This window comes from Theropithecus gelada, chromosome 18 (genome assembly GCF_003255815.1).
Source record: "Theropithecus gelada isolate Dixy chromosome 18, Tgel_1.0, whole genome shotgun sequence".
NCBI lineage: Eukaryota > Metazoa > Chordata > Mammalia > Primates > Cercopithecidae > Theropithecus > Theropithecus gelada.
The window spans coordinates 27,286,260-27,305,664 of NC_037686.1; the positions used below are offsets into that span (position 1 = coordinate 27,286,260).

Sequence of the window (19,405 nt, forward strand, 5' to 3'; positions counted from 1 at the left end):
GGTGGCGGGCGCCTGTAGTCCCAGCTACTCAGGAGGCTGAGGCAGGAGAATGGCGTGAACCCGGGAGGCGGAGCTTGCAGTGAGCTGAGATCCGGCCACTGCACTCCAGCCTGGGCGACAGAGTGAGACTCCGTCTCAAAAAAAAAAAAAAAAAAAAAAAAAAGGATTAAAGCCTGTTATCACTCGCCTGCTACAGCATGGCCTTTTAAAGTCTGTAAACTCCTCTTACAATTCCCCCATTTTACCTGTCCTAAAACCAGACAAGCCTTACAGGTTAATTCAAGATCTCTGCACCTTATCAACCAAATTGTCTTGCCTATCCACCCCATGGTGCCAAACCCATATACTCTCCTATCCTCAATACCTCCCTCCACAACGCATTATTCTGTTGTGGATCTCAAACATACTTTCTTTACTATTCCTTTACACCCTTCATCCCAGCGTCTCTTCGCTTTCACTTGGACTGACCCTGACACCCATCAGGCTCAGCAAATTACCTAGGCTGTACTGCTGCAAGGCCTCACGGACAGCCCCCATTACTTCAGTCAAGCCCAAATTTCTTCCTCATCTGTTACCTATCTCGGCGTAATTCTCATAAATACACACTTACTCTCCCTGCTGATTGTGTCCGGCTAATCTCCCAAACCCCAATCCCTTCTACAAAACAACAACTCCTTTCCTTCCTAGGCATGGTTAGTGCAGACAGAATTCTTACACAAGAGCCGAGACCGTGTCCTGTAGCCTTTCTGTCCGAACGACCTTACTGTTTTAGCCTAGCCTTCATGTCTGTGTGCAGCGGCTGCCGCTGCTTTAATACTGTTAGAGGCCCTAAAAATCACAAACTATGCTCAACTCTCTACAGTGATCATAACTTCCAAAATCTATTTTCTTCCCCCAACCATCGCTCAGGACAATGCTTATGCTGATAAGTCAGCTAAAAAAGCAGCTAGCGTTCCAACTTCTATCCCTCATGGCAGTTTTCCTCCTTCACATCGGCCACTCGCACCTACTGCCCTGCTGAAACTTCCACCTATCAATCTCTTCACACACAAGGCAAATGGTTCATAGACCATTTGATTCTCCTTCCAGCCTCACAGGCCCATTCTATTCTGTCATCATTTCATAACCTCTTCCATGTAGGTTACAAGCCGCTAGCCTGCCTCTTAGAACCTCTCATTTCCTTTCCATCCTAGAAATCTATCCTCAAGGAGATCACTTCTCAGTGTTCCATCTGCTATTCTACTATCCCTCAGGGATTGTTCAGGCCCGCTCCCTTTCCTACACATCAAGCTTGGGGATTTGCCCCTGCCCAGGACTGGTAAATTGACTTTACTCACATGTCCCGAGTCGGAAAACTAAAATATCTCTTAGGCTGGGTAGACACTTTCACTGGATGGGTAGAGGCCTTTCCCACAGGGTCTGAGAAGGCCACCGTGGTCATATCAGACATAATTCCTCAGTTTGGCCCTCTTACCTCTATACAGTCTGATAACGGACCAGCCTTTAATAGTCAAATCACCCAAGCAGTTTCTCAGGCTCTTGGTATTCAGTGAAACCTTTATATCTTTTACTGTCCTCAATCTTCAGGAAAGGTAGAATGGACTAATGGTCTTTTAAAAACACACCTCACCAAGCTCAGTCACCAACTTAAAAAGGACTAGACAATACTTTTGCCACTTTCCTTTCTCAGAATTCAGGCCTGTCCTCGGAATGCTACAGGTTACAGCCCATTTGAGCTCCTGTGTGGACATTCCTTTTTATTAAGCCCCAGTCTCATTCCAGACACCAGAACAACTTGAACTGCACCCCAAAAACTTAGAGCCTAAAAACTCACTAACCAAGCAAGTAATTATGCTGAACCCCCTTAGGCTCTCTCTAATTAGATGTCCTAGGTCCTCTCAATTCTTAGTCCTTTAATACCTGTTTTCTCTCCTTCTCTTACCTTGTGTCTTCCGTTTAGTTTTTTAATTCATACAAAACCGCATCCAGGCCATCACCAATCATTCTATACAAGTGTTTCTTCTAACGACCCCACAATATCACCCCTTACCACAAAATCTTCCTTCAGCTTAATCTCTCTCACTCTAGGTTCCCACGCTGCCCCTAATCCCGCTTGAAGCAGCCCTGAGAAACATTGCCCATTCTCTCTCCATACCACCCCCCAAAAATTTTTGCCGCCCCATGACTTCAACACTATTTTGTTTTATTTTTCTTATTAATATAAGAAGGCAGGAATGTCAGGCCTCTGAGCCCAAGCCAAGCCATCACATCCCCTGTGACTTGCACGTATATGCCCAGGTGGCCTGAAGTAACTGAAGAATCACAAAAGAAGTGCAAATGCCCTGCCTCCTCTTAACTGATGACATTCTGCCACAAAAGAAGTGAAAATGGCTGGTTCTTGCCTTAAGCGATGACATTATCTTGTGAAATTCCTTTTCCTGGCTCATCCTGGCTCAAAAAGCTCCCCCACTGAGCACCTTGTGACCCCACTCCTGCCCGCCAGAGAACAACGCCCCTTTCACTGTAATTTTCCTTTACCTACCCAAATCCTGTAAGACGGCCCCACCCTTATCTCCCTTTGCTGACTCTCTTTTGGGACTCAGCCCGCCTGCGCCCACGTGAAATAAACAGCCATGTTGCTCACACAAAGCCTGTTTGGTGGTCTCTTCACACGGACGCGCATGACAACCTCTTCCCCATTGTCCCAGCATTATCTCCATTCATGTTATTGTGTTCCCTATTCCTGAATGAATAATTTCAAAGCAAACTTTTAAAACTCAACTTTTATTACAATACATCTTGCATTACATTCTAATAATAAACGGCTGAAGTATATACTCAAAGTATAATTTTTGAAATTAGTTACCAAAAATCATTTACTAAACAATAGTTTTACTAAAAATACTAGGATTGGGAAAAATAAACACTAATAGAAAGTACTCCAAAATGTTAACAACGTTTCTATGGGCAATGGGATTGGGGGTGATTAACACTTTCTCATTTTCTGTATTACCAACACTTAATTCGCAATCAGGAGAAAAACCTATTAAATGATATTTAAAACATTAAATATCTGATTGTCACCTATAGAAAAAGGCAACGCACTATCCATTTGAAGGATCCCTTTAGACTTCTGATCCACCTCATTCAATAACTGCACAACCTCTAGACACAAAAAGGCTGAATTGTCCCCCCAATTTCACCTCCCCTATTACGCACAACAGCAGTGATATAGTTTGGCTCTGTGTCCCCACCCAAATCTCCAATTGTAATCCCCAGGTGTTGAGGGAAGGTCCTGGAGGGAGGTGATTGGATCATGGGGGCAGATTTCCCCCTTGCTGTTCTCATGATAGTGAGTGAATTCTTATGAGATCTGGTTGTTTGATAAGTGCCTGGCATTTCCCCTGCACTCTCTCTCTCGCCACCTTGTGAAGAAGGTGCCTGCTTCCCCTTCGCCTTCCACCATGATTTAAGTGTCCTGAGGCCTCCCCAGCCCTACAGAACTGTGAGTCAATTAAACCTCTTTTGCTTATAAATTACCCAGTCTCAGGTAGTATCTTTATAGCCCTGTGAAAATGGACTAATACAAGCAGTGATCACCAATTCTTCTTTAGAAATGACATTATCTAGAAGGATATCTTAGAAGAGGAATCAAACTTTCTCTTAGGTATTAATTGCCCTCAGCAACTGTGGGTTAATTTAAACTGCCAAAATAAAAATTAACAGAGAGAGTTACAGGCAGAGGTTATAGCCCATACAATGGCATGAAGATAAGATAGGATCTGGAGACACCCCTTCATCAGGACTCTTCTCTCCAGCAGGAATTAGTTGTCATAAAGCCTGGCTCAGAATCCTCATGTGTTGGTTTCGCTCTTCCTACTTAATAATCACTGAGTTAGGGAGCCTATCCTAGACCCAGAATGACCCATGAGACCCTGAAATGCTCAGAATTAGTGTGGTAAAAGACTCTGGTGCATCTTATGGGAAAAGGTATATATACACACAGGGAAAGAATGCATATCGGACACTAGAGAGACAGTGGGGACTGGAGTGTTTGTGTCCCATGACTCTGGGACTCGGGAAGTGGGGAGCATAAAGGAACGCAGTGATCTGCCTTCCCAGGCTCCACTATTCCCCATTCCCTGCCCCCTCCCCTCCTTACCAGGCTTGCAGACCCTGAGCTATTACACTTGAGGGCAATAAATATTTGTTGAATTACTCCCTCAGATTCCTTTTTTAAAAAATTAGGTCTATGACAATTTCTGCAGTAGAGAAGAGTCTTGATGGAGTGTCTCCAGATCCTGTTCTTCTCTTCTCCCCTGCCCTTGCTACCTTCTACCCACCTTTACATCTAACTGAGATACCATCATATCCAGGAAGTCTTTAGTGACTGATTCTCAAGACCAGGTGTAGGTATCCCTGCCATGTACTTTGATGGAAACCCACATTTTTCCTACCAAAGCACTTACCACACTTTACTGTAATTACTGTTTAGTATATATGCATGTCCTATTAGCCCTTAACTCTGGGAGGGCAATGACCATGTCTACCTCAATGCCTAGCACATAGCAGGTGCTCAGTAAACAAGTAGACCTGAATTAACCTCAGCAGGAAGCTCAAGATTGAGCTTGGGGACAGAATGAGGACAAGGGGACAGAATGAGGCACCATTCCTCGGGTACTATTTAACTGCCTTAGACACTATTTAATCGCATAATTCAGTATTTTCACAACCTCTCAATTCAACATTTCAGATAGCTGAGTAACTCTCAGCACATGCCACCACCTGCCAAAATACAAATGCTCTTGCCAGGCACATTTGCCATCTTATAAGAAGCTCTTTCAGGATCTCTGCCCCAATCCTGGCATTACTGTTAAGGTGCCCAACGGGAATTATATCTGAGGTGGCAGAGAGCGAAGGGGATATTGATGAATCTCATCCAGAAATGGGTTAGGCATTTCAAGGAAATAACTACCATTCTTTTTGGAGAAGACTTGGGTAAAACTTTTCTTCCATTTACACTTCAATAATCATAACAAACATCTTTGTGTGGATGTCTTCTTATAGTACCAAACTGGGCTGAAAGGACAGAAGTCCTGCTCTCAGGAAACTTTTCTGTGGAGTCTCACCCCTACAGTGAACTCCTTGCATTTCACAATTGTACAACTCTTACCCACAGAGTTAAACTCTGGTGTGTGTTCTCTGATGCTGCATAAGGCCTGACCTATGCCTAAATGTTTTTCTACATTCACTACATTCATAAGGCTTCTCTCCAGTGTGAATTCTATGGTGCTGGGTGAGGGCTGAGCTCTGATTGAAGGATTTTCCACATTCATTACACTCATAAGGTTTCTCTCCAGTGTGAATTCTTTGATGTTCAATAAGGATAGAGCTCCTACCAAAAGCCTTACCACACTCAATACATTCATAGCCTTTATCTCCAGTGTGAATTTTCTTATGCTGAATAAGGGCTGAGCTCCGGCTGAAGGCTTTCCCACATTCTCCACATTCATAAGGCTTCTCTCCAGTGTGGATTCTCCGATGCCTGATGAGCTCTGAACTGCCCCTGAAGGCTTTTCCACATTCACAACATTCATAGGGTTTTTCACCACTATGAATTCTCTGATGTCTAACAAGGTCTGAGCTCAAACTGAAGGCTTTGCCACATTCTTTACATGCATAAGGTCTCTCTCCAGTATGAATTCTCTGATGTCTAATCAGCTTTGAGCTCTGGCAAAAGGCCTTCCCACAGTCAAAGCACTCATAGAGCTTTTCCCCAGTGTGAACTCTCTGTTGTGTAATATCATTTGGATTCATACTGAAACTTACTTCACTCTCATGAGATTCAAGGACACTGTGTTCTGTGGGGATTCTTCTGTTGAAGGTTGCCAGACTGATATGTCTGTCCTGGGAAGGAAGCTCACTGATTTTGTTCCCTGCAGCATTTCCCTTTTGCTTCTTAGAGTTGTCCAGACCTCCCAAAGCTTCTTCAGCTATCTGTTCAGAAGGTGTTTCTCCAGGAAGTTTTCCCGGAGATATCATGGCAGCTGAGGCTACACATTCAACAATTTCTTGCTTTGCCATCAACACTTTGCCAGCCACCATCTTGCTGTCTAAAAATGTGAATAGAAAGTGCAAGTATCATTTACTTCCCATGACAGAAGAAAGGAAACTGTCGTAGCAGGAACACAAAATAAACCCAATGAAATAGGTATTTACCTACTAGAAAATAGTTCTCAAAACTAGATTCCCAATCTAGAATTCAGAGAAGGGACCTAGGGTAGCAAAATATGACACCCTCAGAGAGTAAGGTAGACAAATAAATGAATTAGTATTGGAGAAGAGGGATGGTGAACAAGGAAATACATCAGTTAGAGGGAATGGTGACAAACAGGAATATGGGTGATAAACCAGGAAGCTGGGAGACAGTCTTGGGTTAGAGAAGATACGTTTTTAGGTAATGAGATAATCGGAAAAAAAAATTAAAAGGAATGATCAGGATAAAGAAAGATACCTAAGAGTCTTAAATCTGTGGTCTTCTAGCAACATAGGAGAGCAGAAGATATGATTAGGAAATGCTTTGGGAGTTAGCACTGAACAGAGGTAGGTGAGCAGGAACTAGAAAGCATTAAGGTGATTTCAGATTCTGATAGGTTCCAAATGAATCAAATAATTATAAGCAAACGGAGTAAGACACAGACCCAGAGAAAAGAAATACAGGTTCCTGACTCATTCTCAGGTCAGGTGGGAATTTTTTTTACCATTAAAAAAAATTTTCACCTAAATCATCCATGGAATACAAAAGAATCTTATAGTTTTACTTTTTAAAATCTGTAAGTGTCAAAGAAGGGGATGGAGACAACTCCTTCCTTGAGCATTTATACATAAAAACATGACTGCCCAGAGCCAAACCTTCTGGCTCTCACAAAACATGCCCCATCTCTAGTAGTCTCCTGTTATGAGTTACTGGAATTCTTTCTAGATAACTACAGTAACTCATAATAGAAGGCTACTAGAGATGGGGCATATTCTATCAGCCATCTACTAGTTATATCTAGAGATTTCTAGTAACTAGAAATGGCTGATATAACTTGAATTATTTTATTCTGAAAAATACATCTTCCCAAAAGTCCTCTAAATGTATATGCATTTTACAGATCAGGAAACTGAGGCTCAGAGAAGTTAAGTGAGGCCATAGAATTAATAATTGTTAAGAGTTTGGATTCAAATAAACATTCTCAACATCAAAGCTTGCAATCTTTATGCTACCTGCCTTCCCTATTGGAAGGATGCAGGGCTATAGTTGCACTGAAACAAAATATTACTTAAAAATCATTTAAATTTGGCTTTGGAAAAGCATTATGCTTTTATATAAAAATGAATACCTATTTCTGATATTGTGTTCACACTTCAAACACAACAATAAAGCACCACAGTTGATACCTGATCAAAGCAGAGGGCTGTCTGGCTTCCCGTTTCCCCATTCCTTACCAGAAATTAAACACAGACAACATCACCTCTAAAATTCGTACTGTCCTTGGATTTTAGATAGAAATTTAAATTATTCACGGTTTCATTTATTTAAAAAGAAAACATTTATCAAAAATATACTTGCATACAATAGAAGCATAAAAATTAAAAGTACCAAATAGGTTAAAGTCAGAGACCAGACAACCTAATGAGAAATTTTCTGAAAGTAATAACTAGGTCAAATTATTAAGAGTATCAATTATAGGGTATAAAGTGGCAATATAATTGTGTAGGGACAAAATTAAGGGCAATGAAAATTAGAAAAGCAATGTAACTTATGGTGTTTAAATATATCTTCAAATTCTATAACTACATGAAGTCAAATTATGAGACCAGAGAAAAACTTTGCCCTCAGATGTATACATCAGGAAGACATCAAGATTTTTATTTGTTCAACTATACATTTATTATTATATTTAAAAAATTGGAATAAATAACTAACTAGAGTAATTCTTAGAAAACACAAATAGAGATTACAAGTAGAGGCTGGGCACGGTGGCTCACACCTGTAATCCCAGTACTTTTGGAGGCTGAGACAGGCAGATCACTTGAGGCCAGGGGAGTTCAAAACCAACCTGGCCAACATGGCAAAACCCCGTCTCTACTAAAAATATAAAAAATTAGCCAGGCATGGTGGTGCACGCCTGTAACCCAGCTACTTGGGAGGCTGAGGCACGAAAATCACTTGAACCAGGGACGTGGAGGTTGCAGTGAACCAAGATCACACCACTGCACGACACAACAAGACTGTCTCAAAAAGAAAACAAAAAAAAAGATTACAATAAGAAATGGTCACTTGATTATTTAGAAATCCTTGCATAGAGATAACCCAATTAATATTACCCAAGAATGAAAACTAATTCGTAATCAGGTCCAAGTCTGGAGGCTGGAGGGTGGAGTACAGATTTACAGGAGGCTGTTTGGAGGAGAAATAAGGCATAGGTATCTCTGTTAGAAGAGCTATTCTGTTTTTGTTGTTGTTGTTGTTGTTTGTTTGTTTGTTTTTGAAACTGAGTCTTGCTCTGTCACTCAGGCTGGAGTTCAGTGGTACAATTATCAGTCACTGCAGCCTTGAAATCCTGGACTCAAGGGGTCCTCCCACCTCAGTCTCCCCAGTAACTAAGAGTACAGGTGCGCATCATTGCATCCAGTTAATTTTTAAATTTTTTTTGTAGACACGGGGTCTTGCCATGTTGCCCAGACTGGTCTTGAACTCCCGGGCTCAAGCAATCCTCCTGCCTCAGCCTCCCAAATTGCTGGGACTACAGGCACGAGCCACTACACCCAGCTAGCTTTTCTGTTTAACACACCTCCTGTTTTTCCTACTTGTTCTCTGGGGTGGCTCCTCAGTGAGTTCTGCCAGCTCAGCAGTTCAGTGAGCAATTCCATCCTGTTTAGTTTACAATCCTTTTAACTAGGGATGTGGCCTTCAGTTGCATATTGACGAGTATGCTTTTAGCCTTAATGCTATGTCAGTGATGCTCCACTGCCCACCCAGTTCCCCTTTACCAATATGATGCCTCCTTCCCTCAGCCACTGTGAATGTTGGCTCCTCCAATGATGTGAATGTCTGTGTCTCCCCAAAATTCATATGTTGAAGTCCTAACCCCCAAGGTGATGGTATTAGGAAGTGCGGCCATTTGGAAGGTGACTAGGTCATAAGAGCTTAGTGACCTTATAAAATAGCCCATAGGGTGCTCATTTGCCCCTTCCACCGCGTGAGGACACAGTGAAAAGGTGCCATCTATGAGAAAGTGGGACCTCACCGAATACCAAAGCTGCTAGGATCTTGAACTTCTCAGCCTCCAGAACTGTGAGAAGTAAATCCGTGTTGTTTACAAGCCACTCAGTTGATAGTATTTTGTTATAGCAGTCCTAACTGATTAAGACAGTTCCTAACTATACAGAGGTGCCTCCTTCTGTGGAGAATTACCCTGGCTGATGAGAGCCACTTGGCCCAGGAAGTAACTTCCACCCTCATTGCCCCATCTCTGCCTCTAGAAGAGACAACTCTGCAGTGCAATTATGCTTCAGTGGCCCATGAAATGCTCCAAGAATTAGACCAAGGCTAGATTGTAACTGAGACCACATCATTGCTTGCTCTTTTCCCTTCCTAATCCTGCTTTTCTCCCTCTATTACAGATTTTTCCTGAAGAACACATCCTCAATAAATCACCGGCATCCAAATCTGCATCTCAGGCTCTACTTCTGGCAAGGCATACTATGAGGCTAGTGAAGCACCTACAAGAAACTTATAACTCAAGGTTGTAAAAATGGCATGGTGACTCTTACAATCATATCACAGTGGGACCCTCCAGCAATTTAACCCTCATGACCTACGTGAAAGCTGTAAAAGGATCCACATTAATTCTTCAGAGGCAGGGCTAAGACTTTCAAGACTGAAAAGAGACTAGCATAAGCAGACTTAACAGGAACCCAGTCAAGGCCATTCATGGCCATGGGACCATGCATAAATGGAGAATGAGTAAATTTCGCTAAGTCCAAGGACATCGGAAAGATAGAACCACTATTACTGATAAGGTTACTGAATCAACAACATACTGCCACTATGAATAAGCAAATAAAAAGTTAAAAAAATGTAACAGATAACAGTTGGAGGGAATATATTTTAAATCAATCAGATCCTCATTAGAGTATTTTATTTTGTCTTGATCCCAAAACTTCAGATGAATGTGGAGAAACTGAAGCATGTACAGAGAAAAATGGCAAGATATCCAGACAGACAAAACAAGATGGGATCAGAGGGAGTGAGAGGCTTAGTTAAAACAAGGTCAGGGGGCTGCGCACGGTGGCTCATGCCTGTAATCCCAGGACTTTGGGAGGCCAAGGCAGGTGGATAACAAGGTCAGGAGTTCGAGAACAGTCTGACCAATATGGTGAAACCCCGTCTCTACTAAAAATACAAAAATTAGCCAGGCATGGTGGCAGGCACCTGCAGTCCCAGCTACTAGGGAGGCTGAGGCCAGAGAATCGCCTGAACCCAGGAGGTGGAGGTTGCAGTGAGCCGAGATTGCGCCACTGCACTCTAGCCTGGATGACAGAGCAAGACTCCGTCTCCAAAAAAAAAAAAAAGGTCAAAGTGCACTGCATTCAAGTACAGATTGTGTTTTATGAGGACTCTGTGAACTAAAGAAAGTGGATTATGAATAAATTAAAGTTGGGAGTATTTCATATGGACATAAGAACTTCAATATGTTTGCTAGGGCTTCCATAACAAAATACCACAGAATGGGTGGTAAACAATAGAAATCTCTTTTTTCACAATTCTAGAGGCTAGAAGTCCAAGATCAGTGTGTCAGCAGGTTTGGTTTCTTCTCTCTCCTTGGCTTGCAGATGATGACCACCTTCTTCTTTTGTTGTTGTTGTTGAGACAGTCTCACTCTGTTACCCAGGTTGGAGTGCAGTGGCGCAATCTCAGCTCACTGCAGCCTCCACCTTCCAGGCTCAGGTGATCCTCCTGTCTCAGCCTCCCAAGTAGCTGGGACTACAGGCATGCACCACCATGCCTGGCTAATTTTTGTGTTTTTAATAGACAGGGTTTCACAGTGGTCTCGAACTCCTGACCTCAAGTAATCTGCCTGCCTCAACCTCCTGAAGTGCTGGGATTACAGGCATAAGCCACCGCACCTGGCCACAGATGGCCACTTTCTTGCTAGGTCCTCACAAGGTCATCCCTTGATCTGTGTTGTGTCCTAATCTCCTCTTCTTTTAAGGACATCAATAATTTTGGATTAAGGCCAACCCTAATGACTCCATTTTAACCTTTATAAAGACTCTATCTCTAAAAAAATGCAGTCATACTCTAAGGTTCTGGCTGGGGGTTAGAGCTTCAACATATGAATTTTGGAGGGACACAACTCATCCCATAACAAATACCAATATGAAAAAGCCGAAGAAGCACTTACTACAGTCTCTGTTCCTTAAGATCTTAAAAAAAGAAGGTAAAAATAATCTACCTAAATGATTTCGACATTTACCTGATTTAAGGCAGGGGACTTGATGAGATGAATTTTCTTTTTTAAAAATTTAAGTTCCAGGATACATGTGCAGGATGTGCAGGTTTGTTACATAGGTAAACATGTGCCATGGTGGTTTGCTGCACCTATCAACCCATCACCTAGGTATTAAGCCCCACATGCATTAGATATTTATCCTGATGCTTTCTCTCCCACCCCCCAGGCCCCAGTGTGTGTTGTTCCCCTCCCTATTTCCATGTGTCCTCATTGTTCAGCTCCCACTTATAAGTGAGAACACGTGGTGTTTGGTTTTCTGTTCCTGTGTTAGTTTGCTGAGGATAATGGCTTCAGGCTCCATCTATGTCCCTGCAAAGGACATGATCTCATTCCTGTTTATGGCTGCACAGTATTCAATGGCGTATACATACCACATTTTCTTTATCCAGTCTATCACTAGTGGCATTTGAGTTGACTCCATGTCTTTGCTATTGTGAGTAGTGCTGCAATGAACATATGTATGCATGTATCTTTATAATAGGATAATTTATATTCCTTTGAGTATATACCCAGTAATGGGATTGCGGGTCAAATGGTATTTCTGGTTCTAGGTCTTTGAGGAATTGCCACACTGTCTTCCACAATGGTTGAACTAATTTACATTCCCACCAACACTGTAAAAGTGTTCCTACTTCTCCACAGCATTGCCAGCATCTGTTGTTTCTTGACTTTTTAATAATCGCCATTCTGACTGATGTGAGATTGTTTCTCATTGTGGTCTTGATCTGCATTTCTCTAATGATCAGTGATGTTGAGCTACTTTTTATATTTTTTGGTGTATAAATGTCTTCTTTTGAGGTCTCTGTTCATGTCCTTTGCCCACTTTTTAATGGGTTTTTTTCTTGTAAATTTGTTTGTTTCTTATAGATTCTGGATATTAGACCTTTGTCAGATGGACAGATTGCAAAAATTTTCTCCCATTCATAGGATGTCTCTTCACTTTGATAATAGTTTCTTTTGCTGTGCAGAAGCTCTTTAGTATAATTACATCCCATTTGTCAATTTTTGCTTCTGTTGCAATTGCTTTTGACACTTGCATCATGAAATCTTTGCCCATGCCTATGTCCTGAATAGTATTGCCTAGATTTTTTTCTAGGGATTTTACAGTTTTGGGTTTTACGTTTAAGTCTTTAGTCCATGTTAATTTTTCTATAAGGTGTAAAGGATGCAGTTTCAATTTTCTGCATATGGCTAGCCAGTTTTCCCAGCACCATTTATCAAATAGGTAATCCTTTCCCCATTGCTTGTTTTTGTCAGGTTTGTCAAATATCAAATGGTTGTAGATGTGCTGTCTTATTTCTCAGACCTCTATTCTGTTCCATTGGTCTATGTGTCTGTTTTTGTACCAGTACCATGCTGTTTGGGTTATAGTAGCCTTGTAGTACAGATTGAAGGCAGGTGGCATGATGCCTCCAGTTTTGTTCTTTTTGCTTAGGATTGTCTTGGCTATAAGGGCTTTTTTTTTTTATTTGTTCCATATGAATTTTAAAGTATTTTTTTTTTCTAATTCTGTGAAGAATGTCAATGGTAGTTTAATGGGAATAGCACTGAATCTATAAATAACTCTGGGCAGTATAGCCATTTTCATGATATTGATTCTTCCCATCCATGAGCATGGAATGTTTCTCCATTTGTGTCCTCTCTGATTTCCTTGAGCAGCAGTCTGCAGTTCTTCTTGAAAAGGCCCTTCACTTCCCTTGTTAGCTGTATTCCTAGGTATTTTATTCTCTTTGTAGCAATTGTGAATGGGAGTTAATCATGATTTGGCTCTCTGGTTGTCTACTGTTGTACAGGTGTGCAGTACAGACATAGAGATATAGGAATATCTGTATATAAGAATGCTTGTGATTTTTGCACATTAATTTTGTATCCTGAGACTTTGCTGCAATTGCTCCTTGGTTTAAGAAGCTTTGGGGCTGAGATGATAGGGTTTTCTAGACATAGGATCATGTCATCTGCAAACAGAGACAGCTTGATTTCCTTGCGATGAATTTTCAAAACCCATTTTAATGTAGCACCTGCTTGGTGCAGAAGATACTTAAGAGGGCCTGCTTGGCTAATGGTAGTATCAGGGTATGATGCCTGGGGAAGGTTGGGAGGGAGTTTCCCAGAAGAATTCAATGGATGGATGGTATGGATTCCTTTGGTGAACTGCTGAGGTCCAGTGTCTGGCCCTTGGGCTTATGTCCTCATATACCTAATTATATCATCATACAAAAAATAGATTTATCTCTTGGGGTAGACTCTCATTAACTAAGCCCGTGAAACTCAGTAATAAAAACAGAATGAGAATTAATGAGTAATATAACCATCACATGGACCAGACTGAACAAATGCATTTTCTTATTACAGCTAAGCTTCATGGGATTAATAAGATTGCTTGGTGAAGACAAAATCAGAAGGGTAGTCAGATGTAACAAAAGATTAATGAGAACAAGCTGGTATCCCTGATATATCTGCTGCCCATAAGGATGATTTTGCCAATAACATAATCAAAGTCCTTTCAGTTCTAATCCCTGGCATCTGTGACAGCTATCAATTTATTGACTCAGTTTCAAATCTACCCTTCATTGCCCTGTGATACTGGAATATTTGCCAGCTGGCATGATATGAGCTTTATCAATAGAGGGGGTTGCAGAGGAACTGGAAGAAAGGGCTTTTCTCCCTGGTTCTGGCATGTTCTTTGTGTTTGTTTCTGTAGCACATGGGACACCCAGCAGTGCACACCCCAGTGAGTTCCAAAGGCCCCATCCCTATGGGTAGCTTCCTAGCAAGTTCTGTACCAGGTCAGCTCCCCATGGGGAGCTTCTACCACTGCAGAGTGTGGCTCCTCAGTGAGTTCCGCTAGCTCAGCACTGCAGTAGCATCTGCATTCAGTGGGCTGTGGCTGTGCCCTCTCCAGCCTGGATCTCAGACCCAGCAGGAAGGGGGAAGTTGTGGCACCCGCCTGCAGATTTGTTTTTACCTTGGATGTTCTGCCTCAGCCCTAGAGACACTCTATATCTGTTATTCCTGTATTCTTTTGAGTTTGACTTTTTGTTATAACACTTAGTAGTTAACAATTCTTAATATTAAACTTTCCCTGTTCAAGTAATTATGTGGTTTCTATTACTGATAAAGTATTCATCTCCATCTTAGGGACTGTCTTGCCAATGAAACCAAAATTAAATAACAGAATACTGAGCTTTGAATATTATGGATATTTAGCCAGGCATGGTGGTGTACGACTGTAGTCCTAGCTACACTGGAGGCTGAGGCAGGAGGATCACTTGAACCCAGGGGTTCAAGGCTGCTGCAGTGAGCTGTGGTTGCACCACTGCACTCTAGCCTGGGTGACAGAGTGAGATCCCATCTTAAAAAAAAAAAAAAGAAAAAGAAAAAGAAAAAAAATAATTCTGGGTATTAGAGAATTTTACTAAAGACTTTAATTCTTAACCCAAAGTTATAAATGATACTGGAATTTCAGATTCTAGGCAGCGCCTAAGAAAGAATATTTCTAGGCAAAGAAGGCTTTCCACAATACTTAGTGATAGCCACAAGTGGCTGTCATTAAGAAAATGAACCGTGCCACAGATGATAGCTCTCACCTCCATCATCAACCCCAAATGGACTGGGGCTTCTCACCTCTCTCCTGGAAAGCCTGGGACTCCTGAGTCTCACTCTTGCACTGGTTCTCTAAGGGCTGCACCAGGCTATTCAGAGACTTCACTGCTCCTGTGGATGTCATTTCCTGCCAGAACATTTCTTGGTCATGAGTTGTGTCCTAGGAGTAATCAAGTACCAGCACTATCATTCCGAGCATACACAAGCAGAAAACTCCTAGATCAACAGTGCAGGACAGGAAGAATCAAAAATGCATTCAAATGATTCGAGAGAAAAAAACAGGACTTAAGAGCCCTAGTGACTGGAACCCAATGAGCGAATAATTAATAACCCAAAAGAAAGAAACTGTATAATTCTCTGAGAGCCGAGTCAATGCCCCAGTCATAATTAGGGCTTCCCCATTAACTTACAATAGATCAAACAAACAAACAAAAATGTCTACTTCTTACCTGTTGCCTTGGCTCCTCCAGTTCTTTTTCCAGCTCCTCCAGCATGATTACAGCTTCCTCTCCATTCTCTGGCCGATGCTCTCGCACCCAAGCTTGCAGCTCCTCAGGAAGGATGGCCAGGAACTGCTCCAACACCAGCAGCTCCAGGATCTGCTCCTTGGAGTGCACCTCCGGCCTCAACCACTGCCAGCAAAGCTCTCGCAGCCGGCTCAGAGCCTCCCGAGGGCCAGTGGAGTCAGAGTAACTAAACTGCCTGAACTTCTGCCGGAATACCTCTTGGCTCCAGGGGTTTCCCTCAAGGCCAAAGTCCTGGCCCAAAACATAATTTTCTTCTTCAACCTTGACAATTAGAAGTCCTTCCTGTTCTTCTGGAGCATGGTAGGCCAAGACTGTGGCCTCTCCTGACATTCTGGGCAGAGATAGTCTAAAAAGGCTGCCCAGGTGAGGCAGGGAGGAGATGGAGATTTGCGTCCGAGAGATTCCTTCTGAATTCCAACTCCTCAGGATGCTCCTGAGGGTAGACAATGGTCACGTTACACAGGGAAAATAGGTACTTGGAATATAAACACAGGTTTTTGAAGCCCAGTTGCCAGGGAGCATAGTGCTATAAAGAAAACTGAATTAACAGGGCACTTCCACATAAATGATACATTTAGAGATGACTCAGGATTTTTTCAGGATATGAAAGAAAAATGTTAGTATGGCCAAAATCAATTTGGCTTTTACTAATACTATTAGGAACAACATTAGGGATAATAAAATAGTGCTTGTAGATTATAGAAAGCAAGAAAAACACTACAGTATATGGTTACATCTCAGAAATAACCACCATTTTATTAAGCACTAGCTGGATACTTAACATAAATTTTATATGCTTTCCCTAACAACTCTATAAGGACAATCAAAATTATGCCCATTTTCCTAACGAGGCTACTGAGTCATAAGTTGACCAAAGACAGCCAGCCAGTGAGCAGCAGAAGTGGGCTCTGCAACCAAAGTTTTTAGCTCTTTCTATTATGCTATGGGGCATCCCAAAAGAAGGGAACTCACACTCAATAAACACCTACTATGGGCCAAGCACTTTACAAATACTATTTTACTGGAGCTTGACAATAACACCATGAGGTATTATCACCTCAATTTTACAAATGAGGAAACCAAGGTTCTTAAAAGCCAAGTTTTGTCCAAGACTACAAACTGGTAAATAGCAAAATCAAGACATGAACCCAGGTTGCTCAACTCTACAGTACTTGCTCTTTTTACTTCTTTTTATTACAGAATGGGTTGATGCCCAGGACAATCTTGGTTGACACTAAATTAGAAATGATGGCAAAAATGTTAGGAAGGGATCATGGAGAATGGGCAAGGCAAATGTAGAAACAAGGAAAAATTATTCTTGAGTTTTAAGTCACAAGGTTCTGAAACAGTACAAAGAAAAATGTATTATTTCAACAAATACTTCAGCATTTACTGTGTGCTAGATAGTGTACTAAAGAGCAGTCTCAGAATTAAAAGATCTGTACCAAAGGACTCTTAGTTTATTATGGGAAAACAACAGGTAAACACAATGATAAATCCAAGGACGGAGCAAAGTAGGCAAGGTAGCAAAAGGGAAAGATGACTGACCAAGACCAAGGAGAGAGGGATGGGAAGACCTAGAAAGAACTGCCTGGAGGAGACATCTCCCAGAGTTTGAGTGAGCTGAGTGAGATGGAGAGGAAGGTCACTCAGGCAAAGAGAAAACAGGTATGAGAGAATGTGGCTCACTGAGGAAACTGAAGGTAGTTTGGGGAGACCAGACTAATGGTTGTCACTTCTGACTGCTGCTCAAAATCAGCCATGAATCATGAACCCCAAAGCAGACTTCCTGAGTCAGAATCTCCATGGGTCAGGGCCCTGCGCCAGACCGTGGGGTATAGTTAATGAATGGTGAAAGAGGAGGTCTGAGAGGTTGTACTACAGAATTTGCATTTGATCCACATGGCCACAGTGATGGCTGGAAGGTCTGTGTGCTCACCCAGAGAGTGGTGTGGAGAAGACATGGGAAGGTGTTTGTTGCAACCATTCAGGAGACAGACAGTGAGAGACTGAGCCACGGGAGGCAAAAGACAAAAAGATGGGAGATTTGACAGGACTTGACACACTGTATAAGGGTTTGGAAGAGAGAGGGGTCAAAGACTCAAGTTTGTGGCTGGCCCTTGTGACTAAAGGATGATGGTGCTATTTGCTGAGCTATTCATTAAGAAAGTCAGGTCTGAGATGCCTACAAAGCAGCATCTCCTAAGCTGTGCTTTGCCAGATATTAATAGATTTTTCATACACATCTAAACACAAGAAACCTGGGGATATTTCTCCTCTTAATTTTTTAGTGTAAAATACTAGAGACCAAGCGCAGTGGCTTATGCCTGTAATCCCAGCATTTTGGGAAGCCAAAGGCAGGAGAATCACTTGAGTTCAGAAGTTTGAGACCAGCCTGGGCAACATAGTAAGATCCCATCCCCACAAAACATTTAAAAATTAGCCAGGTGTAGTGGCATTCACCTGTGGTCCCAGCTACTCAGGAGGCTGAGTTGGGAGGACTACTTGAGACTGGGAGGTCGAGGCTACAGTAAGCATGATTGCTTTACTGAACTCCAGCCTGACAGAGTGAGACCCCATCCCTATTAAAAAAAAAAAATACTACACACATTTAGTTCTTATTATGTGACAATAGACATTTTAAAAATTTCATATCTTACTCTGAGCAGGGTAATAGGAAAATAAAAGTTTTTAATGAAATTTTGTGACAACCAATGCATTGTCAGATCTGTGCATGGATGTGGACATAGCATTTCTCAAGAGCTACGTCACATTAATGTATGTTCTTCAGTTAGTGACCATTAGTCTATGTTATGTACTTTGCCTTTTAAATTCAATATGTTATATTATTCAATTTTATTGTAAATATTATGCCTCACCAACTAGTCCTCCATGGGTATGTGGCTGAGGGAGATCTTGGTCATAAAGACTTGACCTCTGCTCCTTCCCCATCTCCTTCACAGGTCCAGCCTCCACTACATCAGTCCATCAGGTGAGCCCTAAGTCCTCTATTGTCACTCTCTACTTTCCTCCTAGGCCACCTCATTCTAACCTTCGGTTACCATCCAGTCTAGACCTCCTATCTGAACTCCTGACCTATTACCCACGGTTCTTCACTCCCACCATAACTACTCTTGAATTTCTCAAAAGGACCTCAAACTCAGCACATGCATAACCAACTCGTGATTCTTCCCACCCTAAACCTACTCCTCTGCCAGGGGTCCCTCTCAAGAAACAGGAACATCCATTTGGCTGCATAGCCAGAAACGTGGAAGCATTCCTAACATGGTCCTTTCCCCCACCTCCTTCCTTCCTTTAAATCCTGTTGATTTTACTTTCTCTTCAAGAATCTGCTCTTCCCCATCTTGCAACCATCTTCATCCCAGCAACTATCCTGTCACATTGCACAAGAACTCATCAACTGGCTCCCCACATTCACTCAGTCCCCATCAGTCTGTATGCTACATTGTAACCACAGTGATCTTTACAGATTGTAAATCTGATCACATTCTTCTGACCAGTTTTTTTAAAAGTAAAAACAAAAATCTTCTAGCCAACGTGAGCTTAGGTACAGCCCTTCCCTTTGGGAGAAAGTCAGTCCCCAATGCTAGCCCAAGCAACCCAGATGGAAACTCCAGGGTACTTTTGGACAATCCTGACTGTAGCAGCATCACTGCTATTATAATGTATCTGCATTATAATGTAACAGAT

At 42.0% G+C, this 19,405-nt stretch overlaps 1 protein-coding gene across 4 annotated transcripts in view; it reads right to left on the reverse strand.

Moving 5' to 3' along the window:
- Positions 1–2,765: 2,765 nt before the first annotated feature.
- Positions 2,766–19,405, reverse strand: part of ZSCAN30 (zinc finger and SCAN domain containing 30) — a 35,291-nt gene continuing 18,651 nt past the window's right edge. For 3 of the 4 annotated variants that reach the window (XM_025365103.1, XM_025365101.1, XM_025365102.1), the window contains 3 exons: positions 15,617–16,127; positions 15,189–15,327; positions 2,766–6,113 (listed from right to left, as the gene is read on the reverse strand). In XM_025365103.1, the coding sequence (XP_025220888.1) occupies positions 5,182–6,113; positions 15,189–15,327; positions 15,617–16,024 (1,479 nt within the window). In that variant the 5' untranslated portion in view covers positions 16,025–16,127 and the 3' untranslated portion in view covers positions 2,766–5,181. The remainder of the gene's footprint in view (positions 6,114–15,188; positions 15,328–15,616; positions 16,128–19,405) is intronic. The other variant, XM_025365104.1, reaches the window with a different exon arrangement.